The sequence below is a fragment of the Sminthopsis crassicaudata genome, chromosome 3, assembly GCF_048593235.1.
Source record: "Sminthopsis crassicaudata isolate SCR6 chromosome 3, ASM4859323v1, whole genome shotgun sequence".
Lineage (NCBI taxonomy): Eukaryota > Metazoa > Chordata > Mammalia > Dasyuromorphia > Dasyuridae > Sminthopsis > Sminthopsis crassicaudata.
In genome coordinates this window covers 514,561,919-514,586,309 of record NC_133619.1, presented here as the reverse complement: position 1 = coordinate 514,586,309, position 24,391 = coordinate 514,561,919, and the positions used below count along the sequence as shown (strand labels likewise).

The 24,391-nt window shown below is 45.0% G+C and overlaps 1 protein-coding gene across 1 annotated transcript in view; it reads left to right on the top strand.

Moving 5' to 3' along the window:
- The window catches only part of WNT11 (Wnt family member 11), a 56,379-nt gene extending 32,616 nt beyond the window's left edge, over positions 1-23,763 (top strand). Inside the window, exons 4-6 of the mRNA XM_074304115.1 lie at positions 4,500-4,777; positions 12,372-12,664; positions 22,424-23,763. Of these exons, the coding sequence (XP_074160216.1) occupies positions 4,500-4,777; positions 12,372-12,664; positions 22,424-22,598 (746 nt within the window). The 3' untranslated portion in view covers positions 22,599-23,763. The remainder of the gene's footprint in view (positions 1-4,499; positions 4,778-12,371; positions 12,665-22,423) is intronic.
- Positions 23,764-24,391: the final 628 nt, after the last annotated feature.

Here is a 24,391-nt window from a genome sequence, read left to right as displayed (position 1 = left end):
ATACTAATCAAAAATCACAAAAATACTAAGATATAAAGTGGTTATTATTTCTTATAATAATTATATTTACATTAAATAGATAAATATTTATTTGATTTATAATAAATATATACATTACAAGTATATATTAAGATATAAAGCTATTATAATTCTTCATAATATATTTGTTAAATATGCAAATAGCTTTGATTATTCACTTTAAATATATATATTATGTTCATTAAAAGATAGAGCTATTATTATTGCTATTATTAGATCCCCTTCTCCAACTACCTATAAAATATCTTCATTTACACAGATCCTATGAGTATCTCAAACCTATTGTGAAGAGGCAGAGTTGGGCAGCTAGAGAATGCAGTGGCTATAGTGCCAGGCCTGGAGTCAAGTAGACCTAATTTCCTTAATTCAAATCTGGCCTTAGACACTCATTAGCTGTGTGACCTTGAGCGAGTCACTTAATCCCATCTGCCTCAGTTTCCTCATCTGTAAAATGAGCCATAGAAGGAAATGGCAGACCAGTCCAGTATCTCTGCCAAGTCAGGTCTCAGAGGGTTGGACATGACTGAAAAATGATACAAGAAGTATGGAAAAATCCTGACTGGGATCAAACCTATGGCACTGTGCTCCAAACTGAGCTGGTTAGCTTTCTCCCCAGTGTGTACTTTCTGCCAGCACGCCACTCCCACTGGCTAGATGCTAAGTTTTCAAAGGCAGAGAGTGTTATTTTGTGTCCCTTTGTATCCCTGGAACCTAGAACTTTGTGTCCCACAGAACCTAGTGCTCAGGGAGTGCTTAATAAATGCTGGCCAAGTGGCTGACTCCTGCCCTCTCTTGCTATCCCATAAATCACCTTCCCCCTTCATACCTATGAGTTCTTTCTCCATTACTTCTAAACGTGTTTAAGTTTCCACCATCTTTAAAAAAGCCTTTACTCGGCTGTCTGGTGCCGTCCCCTCCAACTCTCATCCCTTCTCTCTCTTCCCTTTCACCAAGAAAACGTCTAGAATGAGCCAGCTACCCTCCACACGGCTCCTCACTCAGTCCTTGGCAGTTCCACTTCTGCCCTTTCTGCTTGACTGAAACTTCTTTCTCCCAGGTGGCCAGTGAACTCTCCCCTGCTAACTCCAAGATCAGTCACACTTCTTTGATCTTTAAGCAGCTTTTGTCACTACCCCCTCCCTGGCTGGAGCTGAGACTTAATTGGGAAGGGAGAATAAAATGAGATAAAGCAGGAGCTGTAGAAGGCTTTAAAAGGAAAGAAACAAGAGTTTAAGCATTATGGAGTAGGCAAGATGAAGCCACTGCAAATTTTTTGAGGAGAAAAGTGTGACATGACAGGCTCTGTGCATAAGAAAACCTGGCTGGGGCAGCTAGATAGGTGCAGTAGGTAGAGTACCAGCCCTGAAGTCAGGAGGACCTGAGTTCAAATCTAGCCTCAGACACTTAACACTTCCTGGCTGTGTGACCCTGGACAAGTCACTTAACCCCAATTGCCTCAGCAAAATAAATAAACAAACAAACAAACAAATAAATAAATGGGGAAAGAAAGAAAGAAAGGAAGGAAGGAAGGAAGGAAGGAAGGAAGGAAGGAAGGAAGGAAGGAAGGAAGGAAGGAAGGAAGGAAGGAAGGAAGGAAGGAAGGAAGGAAGGAAGGAAGGAAGGAAGGAAGGAAGGAAGAAAGAAAGAAAGAAAGAAAGAAAGAAAGAAAGAAAGAAAGAAAGAAAGAAAGAAAGAAAGAAAGAAAGAAAGAAAGAAAGAAAGAAAGAAAGAAAGAAAGAAAGAAAGAAAGAAAGAAAGAAAGAAAGAAAGAAAGAAAGAAAAAGAAAGAAAACCTGGCTAGTTTAATATCCTAACATCCCAGGTAGGGGTGATGAACAATATCTATGAGACTAGAAAGGATGGGATCGATTCCAGAGATGTTTTACAGGGATCTCCAATATGGAACTAGAGAATCTTTCTGCCTTTGCCTTCCATGATACTGATTCTCTTCCTATTGGTCCAACTGTTCCTTGTTCATCTCCTTTGCTGGATCATCTTTCCTGCCCACTAAACATGGGTTTCAATTGTCTGTTGGGTGTCCTCTTCTCTCTCTCTACTTTGGTGATCTCATCAGCTCTCATGGCTTCCATTATCATCTCTGTGCAGATGACTACCAGCTCACGCTGCCCAGTTCTAACCTCTCCCTTAAACTCTGCTTCTGCATCCTGGTTGTCTGTTCAACAGCTCCACTTGGATGTCCCACGGACACCTGAAATTCTCATGTCCAGAGCAGAAATCATCATCCTTCCCCTCAAAATCCTCAATTCTTGAAAACTTCCTGATCTTTGTAAAAGGCATCAAAGGATCCCTCGACCATAGCTATAACTAGAAGAGATCTTAGAGGACATTTGAACCAATCCTCCACTTTATAGCTTGGGAAACTAAGATCCAGATGTCCTCCTGTCACTTAGATTGGATTAGACTCTTCCTTTCTAATCTCTAAATGAAGGAGGATCCCACATTTCCATCTCCAATCATGTTTTAAATCCTGGTGATTATACCTCCAATAAATTTTTTTCATTTTAAAAGGATATTTATTTGCAAAAAGAAGTGAGGGGTACATTCAAAAATATTGAGCTAGTATACACCATAAATGACCTCTTTGATGACCACCCATCAATGGCTAGACTATAATAATAGTCTGTGTGTATTTGTGTGCAAATGTACATGTGTGTATATATAATGTATGTGATTTATTTATTTTTAACATTCTTTTAAAAACATTTTTGAGTCCCATATTCTCTTCCTCCTTCCCATCCCCTCCTACATCTATTGAGAAAGCAAGCAATATGATATCAATTATACATGTGAAATCATGTGAAGCATATTTCCACATTAGCTATGCTGCAAAAAGCAAGAAAAATAAAATGGAAAAATTACAGTCATGTAATAGCCTTTTAATAGGCATCCCTGCAATGCACCCCCAGTGTCTCCCCTTCCAATCCAGTATCACACTTAGGAAAATAATCTTTCCAAGACATAAGTTTGGTCATATAACTTTTCTATTCAAACTGGGGCAACTAAGTTGGGGCAGTGAATAGAGCACCCTGCCTGGAGTCAGGAAGACCTGAATTGAAATCTGGGCTCAGATACTTACTAGTGGTGTGACCCTAGACAAGTCACTTGGCCCTGTTTGCCTCAACTTCCTTATTTGTAAAATGAACTGGAGAAGGAAATAACACACCATTCCAGTATATTTGCCAAGAAAATCCCAAATGCAGTCCGTGAAGGCATGACTGAAGTGACTGAACAACAGCAACAATATTCAAACTATTTCAGTGGTTCCCTTTTGCCTTTGGACAAAACACAAACTTTGTAGCTTGGCACTCTTAAGCCCTCCACAGTCTGACTTCAATCTACTTTTCCAACCTCATTTTGCATTATTCCTGTCCATATTCCAGCCAAACTGGGTTACTACTATCTGTTCTTGGAACTCAGCAAACCGTCTCCCAAGTATTTACATAAGCTATTCCCCTCCTTCCTAGAACATACTCCCTCATTTCTGACTTTGAGAATCTTTACTTTCTATCAAGGCTCATCTTGGGTGGTACTTCCTCCATGAAAATTTCCCTGATTCTCCCCCCTCCTATCTAGCAGTTCTCCCTCCATATCCTCTCCTCCCTTCCAGAGTTAGAGCTCTTTGTCTCTTCACACATTTCTAGGTCACTTTATCTGATCTCTCTTTTACCTTATTCCACCCCTGCCCTGTGTTATGGTTTCTTCTCTCTGTTGTGTCTCTTCAGTAGACTGTAAGCTTTTGGAAAGTAAAGACTAAAGCCTTACACATTTATAGGGGTGCTGATGTCCAGGCCTATGGTTCCTTGTTGTAGGAATTCCTACCTGTCTCCATTAACTTAGTCAGTCCCCTAGGTTAATTGACTCACCCAAGATCATCCAGTCAAGTCAAGTCAAGCAGAATTTAATGCACCAGACATTGTGCTAAGACTTAAGGATACAAATATATGTAAAAAGAAAAATACATGAAAGGAAGTGAAAAAGTTAAGTTGGACAGCACCTTGTTGGGGGGATGGTAGAAAAAGTCCTGAGGAGAGGAGGCTGGAGAGATAGGAAAATATAGATGGATGGGGGATTTTCCTTAAAATGGAGAGTTTGGGAGGGACCAGACAATCAGGAAGGAGCTTTGGGGCTGAGTGTACTTGTAGTAGGGAGTGAACTTCCAAGGTGAGGAGGCTTCCAGGGCATGGTAGAGAAATGCAGATCAGCCATGAGTAGAGCCTTAGAGCAAACAGTATTTGTGAGAGGCAGGCCTGGAAGCCAAGGTCTCCCGACACAAGGCAGCCCTGCTGGCCCGGTCACTGCCAGAGTCATCGAGGCTCTTCCTCCCTCCGTACCGCACCAGAGTCAGGCTCCGGGTGGGCGGGAGAAGGTGCAAAGCCCGTGATCTGGCCGGTCCCATGTGCCCCGGCTTGACCCTCACCCTTCCCCCTTCTGTCTTACAGGGACGAGGGAATCTGCCTTCGTGTATGCCCTCTCTGCCGCTGCCATCAGCCACACCATCGCCAGGGCCTGCACCACTGGGGACCTTCCTGGCTGCTCCTGTGGCCCCGTCCCAGGTGAGACACCTGGGCCCGGGTACCGATGGGGAGGATGTGCTGACAACCTCAACTACGGTCTCCTCATGGGGGCCAAATTTTCAGACGCTCCCATGAAGGTGAAAAAAACAGGATCCCAGGCCAATAAGCTGATGCACCTTCACAACAGCGAAGTAGGGAGACAGGTAACCAGCCCCTCCCCCTGCCCATCACCTCCCCCCTCCCTCCGTCTCTCCCCCCCCAGGGCGGGTGTCATGCTTGGGTACTGCTGCTGCTCACCTGCTGCTAGGGACCGGTTCTGGACCATGGGCCAGCAGTCAGCCTCTGGGGCAGGGACAGGGCGAGGGAGGCCCAGGGAGGGAGGAGGGGGCAGCCAGGGCCCACAGGAGAAAGCCAGGGGCTGCTCGGGGTCCCACTCTCATCCCCTGGAACCTGAGGGAGTTGGGATTAGGTTGCTCTCCTCTTCTGGCTCGTAGATTAGAGCTTCTCCACCTTTTTGGATATGAGGGGCCCTTCTTAGTATGAAGAAGCTTCACAGACTTCCCTGCCCACTCTAATGGCACTGTCAGTAGCAGCTGAGAATAGAGCTGGCACTCTTGCAGCAATTCGGGGTCCACAACATGGGGACCCCTGCTCCATGCGCTGTCATACCTTCCATGTCTTCTATTCTGTATTCTGAATGTGAGTTTAGAAAAGGTGGTTTCCGATCTGCCACTTAGCACCCGTTTGACCTCTGGTAAAATACTTAAACTGTCAGTCTCAGTTTTTTCACCTGTCAAATACGAGGGCCCAGGGGCTAACTATTTGACCTTGGAGGTCCCTTCTAGCTTGGTTTTAAGACCTAAATCCTAAATTGTAAAGGCTCTTTAAGGGCTGATACGCTGCATTCTTTGTGTGGCCAGCTAAGTGATCCAGTGGAGAGAGACATGGAGTCAGGAAGACCCGAGTTTTAATGTGGCCTCAACCACTTGTTAGCTCTATGATCCTGGGAAGGTCACTGAACCAGGTTTGCCTCAGTTTCCTCAATTGTAAAATGAGTTGGATCCACTCTGGTAGCTTTGCCAAGAAACCCCCAAATGGGGTCATGAAAAAGTAGACATTATTGAACAACAAAAACGTTCTTTGTTCTAAGGCCCCTCCCAGCTCTGACATCCTGTTTCCTAAGACCCCCCCCCCTCAGGTATAACATTCTGTGTTGTGGGGCCCCTCCTAGATCGGACTTTCTGCTCCAAGGTCCTTCCCAACTCTGACATCTTGTGTCCTAAGGTCCCTTGAGTTTTTAACATTCTATGTTCCAAGACCCCTCTCGGTTCTAAAATTCTATGTTCTAAAGTAATTTCCAGCTAATATTCTCTGTTCTAATGTTCCTTTCATCTCTGATATTCTATGTTCTAAACTCCTTTCTATCTCTGATGTTCTGGGTTCCGTTCTAAGCTCCCTTCCACCTTTAACATTTTATGCTTTATGAGGCTGTATTTCACCCAAGTCCAGAAGATCATGAATTCAATCTATTTGCCATTCAATCCGTTTACCATATCAGAACTGATTACACAGTCTAGGTATCTGAGAGCTGACCTTTTTGTCTGTCACTCTGGGGACTTCCTAAGCTGAGGAGATGGTCTAAGAGTGGAGGTGGGAGAACACTGACCAGGATCTGGGGAAACTTGTTTCTAGGCTATTGATTTGGGTGACTTCAGAGAAGTCACCCCATTTTTCTGGCTTCTTTCTGTAAAACAAAGAGGATGGACCAGATCAGGGGTCTTAGCCTTTTTTGTGCCATGGACCCCTTTGATATTCTGGTCACATCTATAGACTCCTCTTCAGAATCATGTTCTTGAATTTTAAAAATGCTAAAATTCTATTGGTGGAAAAAAATAAAGAGAACTTTTTTCCCATCTAAGTTCATGGAACCTGTGAAATTTAACTACAGATCTTGAGGGTCCATGGATCTCAAGTTAAGAACCCTGAGACAAGATGGTCTTTAATAAACCTTCAATAAATCTTGTGACTGAGAAATCTGCTGGTCTTTTTCTACAATTTGAAGTGTTTTTTTCAGTTTCTCACATTTACATCATGATTCTGATTTTCCAGAGTAATCTTGTGTCATTATCTCATTGGATCTTCACAATAGCCTAGGAATGTTAGTTTTTGATACCTCAGCTTTAAAGTTGGGATGTCCACCTATGAGGATGATGGACATCCTCCTCCTCTTTTACAGGAAGTGAGATTAAGACCTAGAGAGATGAACTAAGAGAGCATCAGAGCCAAGACCATTTGGCTCAAAGCTACCTCTGAAGCAAACTAGAATCATGATTCTGATGAAGACATTTAGGGAGGGGGATCTCTTACCTGAAGCAACATGTTTGGGTGGAAGGAAAGCTGAATTTGCAGCCCAAGAACAAGAATTGAAGCCCAGCTTTGGCCTTTTTACATGTGGTATTTCATATTTCAGGCTCTCAGTTTCCTCAACTATAAAACAAGAGAATTAACAAGACAGAATTTCAAGTCCCTTCTATTCTCAAATTTAAAAAGTAGAAAGGAGGACTCCATTATACTTTTAGACAGCTTTAAGTCCCAGCAAGTTCTTTCTTATACCAAATCTAATTTCTCCTCTTTATTACATCGTCATCATCATTATCATAGCTAGTATTTGTTTAGTACCTACTGTTTTAGGCATTTTACAAATCATTTGTTCCTCATAACAACTATGACAGTATCCCCATTTCACAGAGATCCCTCTCAAATTCTAAGCCCAGCATTCTATCCAACTGCACTGAGCTCATCCTTGGGCTAATTCTGCCTTTTAGGATAGAGCAAAGCAATTTAATCACTCTCATTGTGAAGAAGAGGAAGCTGAGACACAACGACTCAGTGAGCCTGTGACAGAGACAGGACTCAGATTTAATGCCTGGTGACCCATCAGCCCCTACAAGTACCCAGGCCTGAATCATCCCCTCTGGTCCCCTTTCCTCAAGCTTCGTTGAGCCCCAGATGTTGCTGGCCTTCCATGTTCAGTCTCATTATCCATCAATGAGAGTGGTAATTAGTCAGTCAACAAGCTTATCATAAGCATATAATATTCCTGGCCCAGGGGTAAACCCTGGGTTTATACTGAGTTTATTCTGAGTAGTTAAAGGAAGGTAAAAACATGGGGCATCCATCCCCTTCCCTTGCAGAGTCCCTGACTATTTATGACCTGTCTCCAGAGACAAGCTCAGCCAGCTAAAGGAAGGGTACTTGTACCTCCCAGATATTCTGATTTGGGGTCTCTGGGAAATTTCCCCACTCTGTAGATGTGGGGTAACTACTATGATTGCCATTGATGGACAATCTGAGTGGCTCCAGCTGAATGTGAGTTACTCGAGGGCAAAGGATTCCTTATTATTTTTGTGCACACACACCCTCCCTTGCCTCTAATCCCACCCCCAGTGCTTTTTTTTAACACTTAATAAATGCTTGTAGAATGAGAATAAGCTTAATTCCTCTGGTCAATAACCTCATCTGTAAAACTGGACTAATAATACTCTGCCTTTTTGATAGGACTACTCAAGGGAAAATGCTCTATAGGTCTTAAAGGGATATAAAAATTAGACAATAATAGGAACCTCATTGCATTTGAAATCAGAAGACCAAGTTTTAATCCTAGTTTTATTGTGTGGCCCTATGTGAAGTACTCCACCGCCCTGGGCTCAGCTTCTTTACTTTGATTGTGGTTTTCTAAGTCAATACGAGGTCCCTAGGGAGCCTCAGTGTGCAGCTTCATGTCCCTTCCCCCCCCCATTTCTATTTGAGATGGACACTACTGGGCTAGAAAATCATCCTAGGTTGTTTCATCATGTCATCACATGTCATGGGGCCCTTTCCCACTCACCCCTCTAAGCTCTACTTTATGAAGATGGGGGAATCATGTTGATTTCAGAAGAACTTTCCCTTTGTTTTAATTGTAAAATCCTTAGAATGTGAACATGATTAAGCAAGAAAGCATAAAATCTCATCAGTGCTGAAGCCTTAGAATATAAAATATTAAAGCTAGGATAGACCTGAGAACCTTTCAGAGCTGAGAGAGCGCATAGAACAGAGACTGTTAGAGCTCTGAAGAATATAATGACATAGAATGGTAGAACTAAGAGAGACCTTCAACAGAGAATGTCAGAGCTGAGAAAGGCCTTAGAACATAAAATGTCAGGAAGAGGGGCCTTAGAACACAGAGTGTCAGAGCCGGGAGGGCCCTTAGAACACAGAGTGTCAGAGCCGGGAGGGCCCCTAGAACACAGCATGTCAGAGCTGAGAGGGCTCTTAGAACATAGGATGTCAGAGCCAGGAAGGCTCTTAGAACACAGGATGTCAGAGCCGGGAGGGCCCTTAGAACACAGAGTGTCAGAGCTGGGAGGGAACTTAGAACACAGAATGTCAGAGCCAGGAGGGCCCTTAGAACACAGGATGCCAGAGCCGGGAGGGCCCTTAGAACACAGAGTGTCAGAGCTGGGAGGGAACTTAGAACACAGAATGTCAGAGCCAGGAGGGCCCTTAGAACACAGAGTGTCAGAGCCGGGAGGGCCCTTAGAACACAGGATGCCAGAGCCGGGAGGGCCCTTAGAACACAGAGTGTCAGAGCCGGGAGGGAACTTAGAACACAGAATGTCAGAGCCAGGAGGGCCCTTAGAACACAGAGTGTCAGAGCCGGGAGGGCCCTTAGAACACAGAGTGTCAGAGCCGGGAGGGCCCTTAGAACACAGAGTGTCAGAGCCGGGAGGGCCCTTAGAACACAGAGTGTCAGAGCCGGGAGGGCCCTTAGAACACTGAGTGTCAGAGCCGGGAGGGCCCCTAGAACACAGCATGTCAGAGCTGAGAGGGCTCTTAGAACATAGGATGTCAGAGCCAGGAAGGCTCTTAGAACACAGGATGCCAGAGCCGGGAGGGCCCTTAGAACACAGGATGCCAGAGCCGGGAGGGCCCTTAGAACACAGAGTGTCAGAGCTGGGAGGGAACTTAGAACACAGAATGTCAGAGCCAGGAGGGCCCTTAGAACACAGAGTGTCAGAGCCGGGAGGGCCCTTAGAACACAGAGTGTCAGAGCCGGGAGGGCCCTTAGAACACAGAGTGTCAGAGCCGGGAGGGCCCTTAGAACACAGAGTGTCAGAGCCGGGAGGGCCCTTGGAACACAGGATGTCAGAGCTGAGAGGGCTCTTAGAACATAGGATGTCAGAGCCAGGAAGGCTCTTAGAACACAGGATGCCAGAGCCGGGAGGGCCCCTAGAACACAGGATGCCAGAGCCGGGAGGGCCCCTAGAACACAGGATGTCAGAGCTGGGAGGGCCCTTGGAACACAGGATGTCAGAGCCGGGAGGGCCTTAGAACACAGGATGTCAGAGCTGGGAGGGCCCCTAGAACACAGAGTGTCAGAGCCGGGAGGGCCCCTAGAACACAGAGTGTCAGAGCCGGGAGGGCCTTAGAACACAGGATGTCAGAGCCGGGAGGGCCCCTAGAACCCAGGATGTCAGAGCCGGGAGGGCCCCTAGAACCCAGGATGTCAGAGCCGGGAGGGCCCCTAGAACCCAGGATGCCAGAGCCGGGAGGGCCCCTAGAACACAGGATGCCAGAGCCGGGAGGGCCCCTAGAACACAGGATGCCAGAGCCGGGAGGGCCCCTAGAACACAGGATGTCAGAGCCGGGAGGGCCCCTAGAACACAGGATGCCAGAGCCGGGAGGGCCCCTAGAACACAGGATGCCAGAGCCGGGAGGGGTCTTAGAACATAGGATGTCAGAGCCAGGATGAAATGTCAGAGCCGGGAGGGCCCTTAGAACACAGAATGTCAGAGCCGGGAGGGCCCTTAGAACCCAGGATGTCAGAGCCAGGAGGGCCTTTAGAACATGAAATGTCAGAGCTGGAAGGGCCCTTAGAACCCAGGATGTCAGAGCCAGGAGGGCCCTTAGAACATGAAATGTCAGAGCTGGAAGGGCCCTTAGAACCCAGGATGTCAGAGCCAGGAGGGCCCTTAGAACATGAAATGTCAGAGCTGGAAGGGCCCTTAGAACCCAGGATGTCAGAGCCGGGAGGGCCCTTAGAACAAGAAATGTCAGAGCCGGGAGGGCCCTTAGAACCCAGGATGTCAGAGCCGGGAGGGCCCTTAGAACAAGAAATGTCAGAGCCGGGAGGGCCCTTAGAATACAGGATGTCAGAGCCGGGAGGGCCCCTAGAACCCAGGATGTCAGAGCTGGGAGGGCTCTTAGAACACAGGATGTCAGAGCTGGAAGGCCCTTGAGATCTTCCGCTTGATGCTTTTAGTTTCTAGGCTCTAGGTGGTCCTGTGGTTAGAATGTTAGATCTGGAGTTTCATCTGGTTTCAGACAATGACTTGAATGTCTTGAATGACTCCTTTGTGTTTCAATTTCAACATTTCTGAAATAGTATAATGATGTCATCTATCTTCCCAGGTTGTCAAAAGGGTCAAATGAAATAATATGTGCAAAAACCTTCACAAATCTTAAAGCTTTATTGAAATGCTAGCCTTCATTATTAATACAGAAGGAGAAACTGAGGCTCAGGAAGTAGAAGTGAGTAAATAGTAAGTAGTAGCAGTAGTACTAGTAAATAGTTAAGTTGGATTAGACTCAGAATTGGTGGTGGAGCTGGGGTAGGTCTCTAGGACTCTAATCTAATGCTTTTCCCAACACCTCACAATTACAGTTCTTTAAACTGATAATAAAAATTTATACTATTTCATAAAATTTATAATTTACATTTACAATTTTTGTAAAATTAGTCAAAATGTATAATTTTTTGAAGAAAAACTTGTTCCCAATGTTTTCATGTACATGATCATCATGTCATAAGAGTACCAGAAATCAGAAAACTCTATTTTTAGACTTAGTTCTTCCACTAATAAATTCTGTGACCTGGGGAAAAAGCATTTCCCTTCTCCCGGCCTCAATTTCCTCAGTAATTTGAGGGCGTTGGACTAGACGGTCCCTCTGGGCCTGTGAGTCTATGATTCATTCTCCCTTCTCTCCTGTAGCCGCTCTGCAAGGCTGGAAGAGGCAGAGACAAATTCACCTTTATGGGCTGAGATGTGGAGGCTAGCTAGTGGAGCTGGGCTGTTTTCCTAGCAGGAAGACTCAGGGTGATGTAAAGCAAAAAGTTCTCTGCTGCCCACTGGGTGGTTTTGGGAGGATCACTCCCTTTTCCATGCCTCAGTTTCCCCATCCTCTCAATTGGACATGATGATCCTTTCCTCAGCCCCATGACAAGTTTGCTGGGAAGAACAAGAATTATAAAAATGAAAGGAGCTAGAGATGGACTTGAGATTTTCATTAACAGAGGGAACTCCTGGGTGAAGTAATCTCTCTCGTCATGCAGTTGGGACCTGTTCCACTACTAATAATCTCAGAGAGATAAACAGAAGGTCTAAATGATTTGCCCAGTCTAAATGATTCAGCCAGTGTCAGGGATAGGACTCGAATCCAGGCCTTTCTATAAACCTTAGGAACTGTAAAAATGGAAGCTGCTGATGTTATTGGGGTAGTGGAGGGGGCAGAAAAAGAGACACAAGCTAGGAACAAAAATACACACAATGCCTATAGTAATCTCTTTAATAAGTATGGGAGAGGAGGGGGAAGAGAGGAAACAAACAGTTACTAAAACCTACTATGAGCCAGGCACTAAGTGCTTTATCAACGGGGTCTCATTTGATTGAGGAGAGGCAGACTGACCCTATAAGGGGATACTCCTCTGTCATCTCTGTATCTAAAACACGGTCTCTTCCTCCCTACCTCCCACAGGCCCTGAGAGCATCCCTAGAGATGAAGTGTAAATGTCACGGGGTCTCTGGCTCTTGCTCCATCAAGACTTGCTGGAAGGGTCTACAGGAGCTTCGAGATGTGGCCCAGGACCTCAAGACCAAATACTTGTCAGCCACCAAGGTGGTGCACCGACCCATGGGCAACCGGAAACACCTGGTGCCCAAGGACCTGGACATTCGGCCTGTCCAGGACACAGAGCTTATCTACCTGCAGAGCTCCCCCGACTTCTGCATGAAGAACGAGAAAGTGGGATCCCATGGGACACAGGACAGGTAAGTCAGAGGCTGGGGATTGGCGTTATTGGAGAGTGCAGTTTTGTGTCCGGGGGGTCTTGACCCACTACCAGCCTGTGAGCTCTTGGAAGGCAAGGGACCTGTCTTATCTAAAATGGATTTCCCCTCAGTACCATGCTCTATACTCATAGGATCTTCAGTAATGAAAAGAATTGGTCTAGAGTAGAGTGAGCCTCCTCAGGAGAGAGGGAACTTTGCTTTGATGGAGGGCCTCCACTAGAACTACTTGACAAAGGGGATGATGGTGGAAGGGGCACCTGTTCAGGTACAGACTGGACTCAGTGGCCTTTGAATACTCTTTGTGTAACTTGGAGTGCTAGTCTAACTCAGACACTTCCTGCCTACATAACCTTGGGCCCGTGCCCTCTTCTCTTTGTATCTTATTTTCTTCATATATAGAATAGCAATAATAATATTTGCACTTTGTAAATTCATTCATCCATCCATGAAACTTTGACTATATCAATCTAGAAAAAAATAAGCATTTATTAAACAGTTACTATTTCAGGCCCTGTGCAAAGTCTCTGATTGCATGGGATTAGAAAGGAGTCAGAGGTGGAAGGCAGGAAGATCTGAAGGCAGTTTGGAGGTGTACTGGGACTACTCTGGAGAAGATAGTAAAGATACACAGAATACTCTGAGAGGTAAAGCAGCTCCAGTTGTACTTGGGAGGTAAACCATGAGCAGTTCTAGATGCGGAGGTGATGGTGCTGGCTACCCATCCACCGTAGCAGTGTTGTTCAGTGTCATCCCAGAACGTTAGTGCCACAAGGACTTTCAAACTCACTTTCAAACTGTTGTTGAATCTTAGAACCAGACAGATGGAAAGAGATCTCAGAAAAAGAGGGACATGGTAAAAAAAATGGAGTAGAGAAGGGATGATATTAGAGAAACCCAAGTTCAAATTCTTTTCAGAAACCTACTAGTTATGGAACTACAGGCAGATGTTTTAATCTATCTGACCCCCATTTTTCTCTTTTATAAAATAGGGATGGTAACAATATTTGCAATAAACTTATCACAGAAAGTTACTGTGAGGATCAAAAAATGCATTTAAGAAATAATACATATTAAGCCTTTGTAAACCTTAAGATGTTATATAAATATTAGCTATTTTTATTAAGTGCAATTAGCAAATTTGCTAGAATTTGAACTCAGATCTTCCCACACCAAACAGCGCTCTACCCACTATGACACAAATTCTAGTCATAAAAGATGGTATAGATAAAAATTTCCTAAAAGTTTCCCAAATCAAAAAATAATTGATGTTCCTGTTATATTTGGATTATCCTTACTACCTCTAGAAGTACTGGAAATCAATGTAGATGTTAAATGCAAAGGATATGTCATTAAGTAGATGGAGGCTCTGGATAAATCTGATTTTTATGGATCACCAGAAGCCAAAAGGACCTTGGAATACAGTAGTTAGGTCATATCCAAAGAGAACTCATAACATAGAACAGAAAATTGGAGAACCAGATAGGACTTTATGATATAAAAAATCAGAACTGAAAGAGATTGTAAGAAATAGAACCAAGAATATTAGAACTGAAAGGAACCCTAGAACATGGGTTCTTAGAGCTAACAAGATCCTGAGAGTATCGAGTATTATGGCTAAAACACAAAATAGCAAAATTTGAAAAGATTTCAAAACCCAAAGTTTTAGAGGTAGAAGGGGTCTTTAATTATCACTTGTTCTAACCATTTTTTATAGAGGAGGATATTGGGACCCAGAAGACTGGGAAAAACTCTTCAAGGCCAGAAATGAGTTTAGATCACATCTCCTTACTCCAGATTCAGTGTTCCTTCCTCTATCATATGCACAGAATGGGGATCCCCATTTAGTCCAATGCAGCTTCATTTATAGGGAAATTAAGACCTAGAATAGAAGCTACTATTCTGGGATCATCCATCAGTGGCAGAGCCCATGCCGGGACCTCATGTCCTGACTAGTTAGTCCAGGGATTGTTTAGGTATTTCCAATTATTTCTTATAGCTTGCAGTTTCTCCAAACACCAGATTCAAGATCCTCCAGAGTCTGGGTGTGTATAATGTTAGGGACAGTGAAGGGGTCAGCTTCTTTCCATCTTTAGGCCAGGACTTGGAGGACCCATCCATCATTTCCCTTTGATGGCTTCTTGAAAGTCTGCCTTGGATGTTCAAGATAATCTGATCTCACTTAGATGTGGGGGTTGGGGATGTGTAACAGGTGATGATAAGTGATTTTTAAAAGTTGGAGTTTCAGGAGACTTTAGCACTACAATAGCCAAGCTAGAGACCATTTAATCTGATTGTCCCCATTTTATAAATGGAAAACTTGAGGCACAGGTTACCCAGTAGGAAAGAGGCAGCAGACCTTCACTTCTTATTACTGAGATCTCAAGTGAAGTCTACATTTCTTTGAGCTTCAGTTTTCTTAGTCTATCAAGTGAATATTGAGTGATCAGAGATTTAGACCCAAATGAGGTCTTAGGGTCCATTTTATTTTCCTAAAGGGGAAACTGTGTCTCAGAGAGGTTAAGTGACTTATCTAAGCTCATCTAGGGAATAAGCCCCAAAAGTTCTCCAAGAATGAGTACAGTAATCTTTCATTCATATACTATTTGCCTTCCTATTGCCCTTCCAGCTCCGACACTCTGGAATTCTGCTGTTAACTCCCCTGGGTGGGCTGAGGCAAATCTTTTTCCCTTTGTGGAGGGTGGAGTGTCTCATTTTTCCTGCCTTCAAAATGAAGAGACTACATTTAGTGGTTTCTAAAGCTACTTTTCACTTGTGCCATATAATTTGATATGCCTGGAAGAATCGAATTATCTTATTTCACTACTTCAAAAATCCATAATTTGATCCATTGGGGACTTCTCCACATACAGAGCTTTCAATAATAATCACTAGCATTTATATATAACTTTAGGGTTTGCAAAGTACTTTACAAATACCATCTCTATCTTCACAACTGTAACACTGGGATTTAGCACTGTTTTTATCCTCCTTTTACAGATAAAGAAACTAAGGCAGGCAGTTGAAGTAACTTTTCCAAGATCATACAACTAGAAGCATAATTTGAATTCGGGTCTCCCTGTCTCTCTGGAGTCAGTGCTCTATGCACTGAACCATCCAGCTGCCTCTGTTTAGTATGGCCTTAGTAGACATTCTTCCTGAGTTTCTATGGCTAAAAAAAATTCATTCTCTTATGCCCAACTTCTAGTGGTTAGCTTCCCCACATTTAATTGGACAGTTACAAAATCTATCACCAGACCCATCTTGCCTAGATCTTTTTCACAGGAATTTCTCTCTAGCCCTTTCCCTGCCCCTCCCCATCCTGTAATTAGCCAACTGATTTTTTGGACCTAAGTGATGAACTTTTACATTTTGTACTAAGGCTGTTAAGTCTAAGAATGACCAAGAAACAACCTTTGAATTTAAAAGTTTCCCATTTCTTTCCCTTGCTCCCAAACCACCAGTTCCCCAGCAAGCTCCCCATCACCAGGGTCAAGATTCAGGTACGCTTCAACCCCTGGCTTTGCCAAGAAGCAAGTAGGGGGAAGCCTTCATAGTCCTCCCAGACTCCAAGCATTCCTAGCTTCCCTTAATGAGCTGTCAGAGATTTGTCATCCATTAATTTATCTAAACTCTTCTTGAACCTGTAACATATTTGAAGCCTGTACCAACATCCAGGGACTGAGTCCATACGTTTACTCCCCACAGGCTAAAGAATGATTGGTAGTTTTTAGTTAAGACCTAAAATGTGACTTCCTCCACGCTCACCGAACACAGGCTTTGAGAGCTGTAGGAGACCCTGGAGAACATCTGCTGCAACCCCCTCACTTGAGAGATGAGGAAACTGAGGCTAAATGAAGGGAAGGAACTTAATTAACCAAGATTTCAGAGCCAGTCAGGTGCAGATTCAGGGCAAGAACCCGGCTGTTCTGATTCCCAAACCAAGATGCTTTTTTTTTTTTAAACTACATAATGCTTTTTCTCTTAAAGTAGGGTTCTGTGGGAGAAACTGAGTGCAATTATCAGCGATACCTCTCCAAAGTCCTGACTTCCAGTTCTGAAACATTCGCCTCTGTTTTTATCTGAAGAAGCCTCAGTTTATGGAATCTCAGAATGTCAGAGTCGAGGAAAATGTTAGGGATAGGGACAAAGCCTGTGATTTCATTCGTTGTTATAGTTCAGTCATGTCCACCTCTCCATGACCCCATTGCAAAGATAGTGAAGTGGCTCATCCTTTCTTTCTCCAGCTTGTTTTACAGATGGGGAAACTGAGGCAAATAGGGTTCAGTGACTTGCCCAGGATCACACAGCCAGGACTGTGATTTGAATCTCCCTGACTCCAGGCCTGGCATTCTATCTATGGTACCAAAAACCTGGGCTACCTTATCTCCAAATCATAATCTAAAGAAGTGCTTGGAGCACTGGAAAGAGAGCAGTAAGGGCTTTTTGGAGTCACCTAATCAGTTTGTCAGAGGCAGAATTCTAAGGCAGCTCTTCCTGGCCCCAAAGCCTGCTTTCTGTCCACTACACCCCACTGGCTCTTGTTAGAGAGAAACAATTAACAATGTTAGAGCTGGGAAGATCATTAGAAATCAAGTTCAACCTCTTCATTTTACAGAGAAGGAAACTGAGGCTTCAAGAGGCTTGAAAGATGTCTCAGGGCTGCCATTTGACAAACAATTGCACCCCAACCTTACCATTCAATCCTCCTGATCAATTCCCTGCATTGTTTAATATTGGGAGAGTGGCCATGCACGAGAATGGGCAATAGACATGCTAAGAATTTAATAACAGAACTATCCAACAGTAGCGTACAATGACTTGGCCAATACTAAGTCCTCATTGCTAGTGGTCTTCCAGTGGAATCCTTTCAGAGGTTTTGTCAAGAAAAGCTTGAGAGAAAAGCTTCCCATTTGTGAAACTCCAACTGTGGTATGAGATGCAGTGAGAGTGCCTTATAGCTGGATGCCTTAATCCCAGCTCTTCCATGATGTGACTTTGAATAATTCACTTATCCCACTTTAAGCCTTGGTTTCCTTGTTGTAAAACAAAGATTAGACTGGATTATTTTGGGTCCCTTCCAGTTTTAACATTCTGTGTCTTAAGGCTCCATCCAGCTCTGACAGTATATGTTCTGAGGTCGCTGTAAGTACTGACATTCTGTGTTCTATGTTCTGAGCCCCCCTCTCAGTTCTGACATTCTGTATTCTAGGATGCTTTCCATATTTCTATTCCATGTTCTAAGAGCCCTCCCAACTCTGCCATTTTGTGTTGTAGGTCCTTTCCAACTCGGACATTCTCAGTTTAAAGTCCCTCTCAGCTCTGACATTCTGTGTCTGAGGTCCTTCCCAGATCTGTCCCTCTGTGTTCGAAGGGCCCTCTCAGTTCCGATAATCTGTGTTCTGAAGTCCCTCTCAGCTCTGACATTCTGGGTTCTAAGGTCCCTCTGACGTTCTATGACTATAGCCTCTGCAGCCTCCCCAAAGGCTGGCGGGCCTCTGGGAGGGCCAGTATTCCCATATGGACACCAGATTGCAAAGATCGGACAGGGGAGAGGGACGAGCCGCCAGGAGACTAAAAAGAATGTCAGTGCAGGAAATGCTGGCTTCAGGCAACCTCTGGTGCTGCACAGGCAGAGAGGGAAATGAGAAGAGGAGTAGGAGTGTGTCTGGATCGAGAAGAAGCCAGAAGGGAAATGGGTTAGGGTCCCCTGGGGAAATAAAGGCGCTCCTGGATCCCATTACCAGGCTGGAGGTGGGGGACCATGAAGGAGAGAGATCAGATTTCTCCCCTGCGCTCAGCTTCCTCTCCCCTTCCCCCTCAATCAGGTGCTGGGAATATGGACAGAATCAGACACTATCAGGGCGGGAAGTGACTTAAAAGACCTTTTGGTCCAAATTCCTCCTCCAGATACTGAGAGGAAAAAGGAACTTGTGCAGTGATTTGTTGTTAGATTGCTGAGGCCATAGGAAGGGTGTTGGACTTGAAGTGTCAGGAGGCTCACATCCAAATCCCTCCTCTGACACCTATTTATCCCCTATGTGACTTTGGAGAAAATCCCTTCCTCCTTTTGATCATGCTGTGGTGTCCTCCCCTGCTACATGATGGGGCAGGACCAGGTAACCCCCAAGGGATTCTAGCCCTAAACCCAAGGGTCTTTCCAGAGCACAGCTGCCTGAGCTACAGACAAACGACAAATGGGTCCTTGTCCAGCCCTAAGCCCTGTTTGACGGTGGATTCCCCCTCTCCAGGGCTTTGTGTAATGGGTGCAGCAGAAGGTTCTTGGCCACGTAGACCAGGCGTTGGGATTTATGCGATCATTCATGGGAATCACAGCAGAAACTGTAAAACACCCTGCACAGGTGAGGGACGCTGGATGGCTGATTTGAAAAACAATCGTGGAAATCTTAGTGTCAGATCTGCAGGAGACCTTAGAACATGGGACAGAAACAGTGTCTCTTTTCTCCAAGTTCCCACCCCACGCTCTCCAGTTCCATCATAATTTGGGCTTCCGGGGGTCAGCTCAGCTGCCCACTCTGGACCCGGCTGTTTTCCATCTCTCTTCGTTGAGGCTCTCCTGCCTATCAGTGGGGTGTTATGCTTGGCCAGAGACGTGAGAGCACAGGACGGGCAGGATTTGAAGGATGAGAGGGGAGGAAAGGCTGATAGGTGATGTGAAGTGAGAAGGCTGAACCAAGTCATTTCTTTCTTTCTTTTTTTTATTAAAGCATTTTATTTTTCAAAACATATGCAAGGACAATTCTTCCACAATAGCCCTTGCAAAACCTTGTTCCCAATTTTCCCCCCTTCTCCTACCCCTTGCTCTAGATGACAAGTAACCCATATATGTTAGACATGGTAAAAAATATATTTTAAATCCAATATAGGCATACATATTTATACCATTATCGTGCTGCATAAGAAAAATCAAATTAAACCAGTAGAAAAAGAAAAAGTGAAGCAAAATAAAATGCAGGCAAACAACCTAAGAAAGAGTGAGAATGCTATACTATGTTCCACACTCAGTTCCCACAGGCCTCTCTCTGGGTGTAGATGGCTCTCCTCATCACTGAACAAGTGGAACTGGTTTGAATCCTCAGATTGTTAAAGAGAGCCACGTCCGTCAGAATTGATCATTGTATAATCTTGTTGCCGTGCGTAATGATCTCCTGAGAACCAAGTCATTTCTAAGACGCCTTCTATCTCTGATGGTTTTGTTTCCTGAGATCCTGTCCAAACTTTCCATGTACTAATTGAGGAGCCTCTCCATCTCTGACATTGGATGTTCTGTGTTCTAAGATTCCTTCCATTCCCAACATCCTAGGAGCTTAAGGTTCTTTCTAGAACAGACATAATTCTTTCTACGTGTAACATTCTATGTTCTAATTCCACATGTTCCAGAATCCTTTTTAACTCCGACATTCTAAGGCACAATTCAACATTACCATTTTGGGCTCTGAAGCTCTCTTCCAGCTCAGACATACTTTTTCTAAAGCCCTTTCCTGCTCTAAGATTCTGCATTCCCGTGTTGTAGGCTCCAGAATCCTTTCCAGCTCTGATGTTCTACGTTCCAAAGCCCCTTCCAGATCCGACATTCTAGGCTCTGATGTTCCTTTTCAGATCAGATATTTTGTTTTCTCAAGGGTCATTCCAGCTCTAACCATTCTGTATTCCCGTGTTATAGGCTCTGGAATCATTTCCAGCTCTGATATTCTTTGTTCCAAAGTCCCTTCTGGATCCGACATTACTTGATACTTTCAACAAATTGGGGAGGGCAGCCAGGACAGGAATTTCCTTCCCACGTCACGGGACGAAGCCCAGTGAGGTACCATGACTTACGTACACTGACACCATGAGTTAATGGCAGAGTCCAGACTGACACTTGGATCCCTGTATTCTGTCCTATTAATTTTCCAGTGCACTGTGACAAGCGCTTGTAGCATTCACTACTATTTCTGCCATTTCTGTTCTTGGGAGCGTGGATGTTGGGGAGTGTGGGAAGAATTGTGGCCAAATGCCAAAACCTGCTCTCCCCCTCGACCCTTCTGCTGCCCAATGTTTAGTCTACTAGGCGAGGGGGAAAGTGTCATCCTTCTTTCTCCCAGCCCCCCTTTCTCTTGGCCTCGCTGCTCCAAGATCAGAATTTGCAAGACGTCCAAGATCAAATGCCAGCCTCTCGGGGCCTCCTGGGAGAGGGGGGCTTAGAAACCAGAGGATCCAGCACCATTCTGCCTTTCTCCCCCAGTTCCCTGTCCATCCCCTCCATGCCCAGGAAGAAATTCCAGAGCAGGAATGCTGTTGGCCCTGCAATGAGGGACGATGAGCTAGGCTGCCATCTTTCAGAATAAGAACAGGTCAAGCTCCCTCGTTGCCACAGACTCAGGATCTCCTCAGTCGAACTTTCCTAAACACTTGTCACCAAGGAGGTGCAGGTAAAAGGCCGAGGGCTCTGACAACCAATGAGCAAGACAAGCTCACCTTTTCCTTATCTGGAGAGTGGGACGAGGGGAGGGGGATTTATGGATCACCAGAGGCTCTTCTCCTCAGTCTCCAGCATGGCTCCTGCCTGTATCTTATTTCCAACTCGGACAGGCTTTCGGGCTTGATTTTATCCTTTCCCAACCTCAGGCTTGCAGCAGTTTGGCTGGCTCCTGGCGTGTAGAAAAGAATAAGGCTGGAAAGGTAGCTTGGAGCCAGGTTGTGAAGGACTTTCTATACCGAACAAAGAAGTTTATATTATATCCTAGAATAGGGGGCGACTGATGTTTATCTTGTAGGGGAGTGACGCGATCAGACCCCCACTTTTGGGGTGGCGTCCGGCCTCTGGTGTCATACTCTGAAGTAGAAATAGAATGGCATGAGTGAGTGAGTGAGTGAGTGAGACCTTAGGATTCAGAATTTCAGAGCTGAAGAAACACAGATGATCTAATCCAATAATCCATCTCATCTGATAGATGGGAAAAACGACCTTGTGTAAGATCACATAATAATAAAAGTTTCCTGGGTGATCCTGGACAACTCCTTGGCTGCCCTTAAACTAGAGAATCCCTGGGATCCTTGCCCTAATCAGGGACCATTTCTTTTAAATCAATTCACTAACAAGCAAGCATTTATTAAGTGCCTACTATGTACTGGGAACCTGAAGGCAAAATTGAAAGTCTTTGACCTTAAAGAGCTTCCATTCTACAGGGAGAGACAATATGTACACATATAAGTAGATACAACATATAGACTAATAGCTAATATTACTATAAATAAATAAATGTATTCATAATTTGAATTATAACTTGTAATTATCATCTCCATGCCAATGAGTCCCAAATCTGTAATCTGGCCCTGGAATTTTTATACTTACTAACTGCTTCTCCTGCATAAATAAATACCAGGCAATTTTAGGGAGTCCATCAATAAACATTAATTAAGCGTTTTCTATGTGCCTTGCATTGTGCTAAGTGCTGAGGATAAAAAGAAAGGTGAAAGACAGTCCCTGCCCTAGGAGCTCCCAATCTAGTAGAGGCCATGATACATAAGTAAGGAGGTTGTGATTTTTCTGTACAAAGTTGTACAGGGCAAATAGGAAGGCCCAGCAGGATTTCAGGACTCGAGGTGGATGCTTGTATGGGAGGCCATGGAGGCGCTGGGCCTCTGTTTGGGAGGGGCATCCTGGAGGCCCGGGCTGCGTCTCCTTCTCAGACAGGATTGGTTATCACTCACCGGGCCCCTCTGCTTCTCTCCCCTCAGACAGTGCAACAAGACGTCCAACGGTAGCGACAGCTGCGACCTCATGTGCTGCGGCCGGGGTTACAACCCTTACATGGACAAGGTGGTGGAAAGGTGTCACTGTAAATACCACTGGTGCTGCTACGTCACGTGCAAAAAGTGTGAGAGAATCGTGGAGCGGTACGTCTGCAAATGAAGCTGGCGCTGCCCGCCTGCCCGCCCAGGCCCTGGTCCTGGCAGCGGCTTTGGCCCTGGCGGCTCGGGGCAGGAGAGGTGCCGAGGGGCCCAGCTCTGGCTTCCCTCGTTCCTCGCCCCTCCCCTCAGACATCCTGCCAAGATCCCAGACTTCCATGAAAAAGGCAAAGGAGCTGACAGGTGGGGTGAGGGAGGGAGAATATCCCAAGAAGGACATCACAGGAAGGAAGCCAAACAGACCATTTCTTAAAAATTGTCATTAAGGGTACCTCCCATCTTTTATTTTTCCTTTCGTACCTTGAGGAAGATACCTGCCTGGAAGGGCCCTCAGAACCTTCTAAGTAGCCTTTGCTTACATGGTAGGAAGCAGGGGTAGGGAGAAAATAGAGACTCTTATTACCCTGGGGACAGGGGTCCACTCTGGCCATCCAGTTGTCTCCTAAGGGTGAGGGGTTGGGTGGAATGTCAATGTCATTGGCCACAAAGAGTACTAAGAGGGGCCACAGGGAGAAGGAGGAGGAAGAGGAAAAGAAAGAGGAGGAAGAGAAAACTGACTCAAATAATCCTAGAAGTGGAGTATCATCCCTCCCATCCTTGGGAGGGGGAGAAGAAGGGGGAAGCAAGGACATTCAGGGTCTGGCTGTGGAGGAAACTAAGGACACGGCAACACGGGGTCACTTGGAGCTCCAGCTTTCTGGAGGGAAGCCCATTCTTCCTTTTCATGGGTGTTTGCAGAAGATGAAGCCTGAAGTTATCCAAACAGAACCCGACTGCCTCTCCATCGCTGCTGTTAACAACAACAGAGGCTGAAGGACCCAGCTGTGTGCATGCAAAGGGTGGGGGAAGGCAGGACCCAAGGGAATGCTCCCTTATTCCAGAACCCTTCTCCTGCTCAAAAGGGAGGCTCAGTCCAGAACCAAGAAGTCCTATTTTGTCCAGGCCATTGAGCAAATGGACCCTTTCATGGGAAATACACATTTCCCCTCTTTTGGAATGCAGAATATACAGAAATATTTATAAAAGTATAGCTCATGTCATGGATTGCTTTCCCTCTGTTCCTCCTTACATATAAATATATAAATATATGAATATATGATCTATATATTTTAAACAGCGGTATGAAATAAATGCTGTGGTGGTATTCTAAAGCCTTCCAGACCCCATCATGCTCCTGTCTCTTGCCTCTTTCTAAGGTTTTGGTCCTCAGATTATATATAGGACCTCTAAGAAGTTGCTGGGGGGGGAGGGCTCTCTGGTAGCCTCAAAGGTTGACATCCTGACACTGGGTTAGATTGTTGGGCAAAAAGTCGGGATTTGAGTCTTGGTCCTGCTACTGCTACTTTATTACCAAGTCTCTTTGAGCAAGACCCCTGGTCTTTCTGAGCCTCAGGCTTCTTGAGACAGTTGGTTAAACTAGATGCCCCCAAGTACTTGCCAACTTTAAATCTACTATGATCTTTCCTAATTCATGTTTAATAAAAACACGCATTTTGCAATCAGGGTGTAGACTTGGCATTTCCTTGGTATACTGGAACTCAATGAGAGAACACTCTCACCAAGATGAAGGATCTTGGAGTCTTAAGAGAGGTTCTGGGGGCCCTTTAAGGTTAACTGGCTTCCCCAAGTTCTCACATCTAGTATTGTCAAGAGCAGACCTTGAACCCAACTCTTAACCAGCTTTCTGCCCACTAAGCCAAGCTACCTTGTTAGATTTTGTTCATTTTAAAGTCATAACTGGGAAGATCATTTATTTAAAAGTCTCAAGTGAGAAGAGAACAGATACAGAAAATGTTG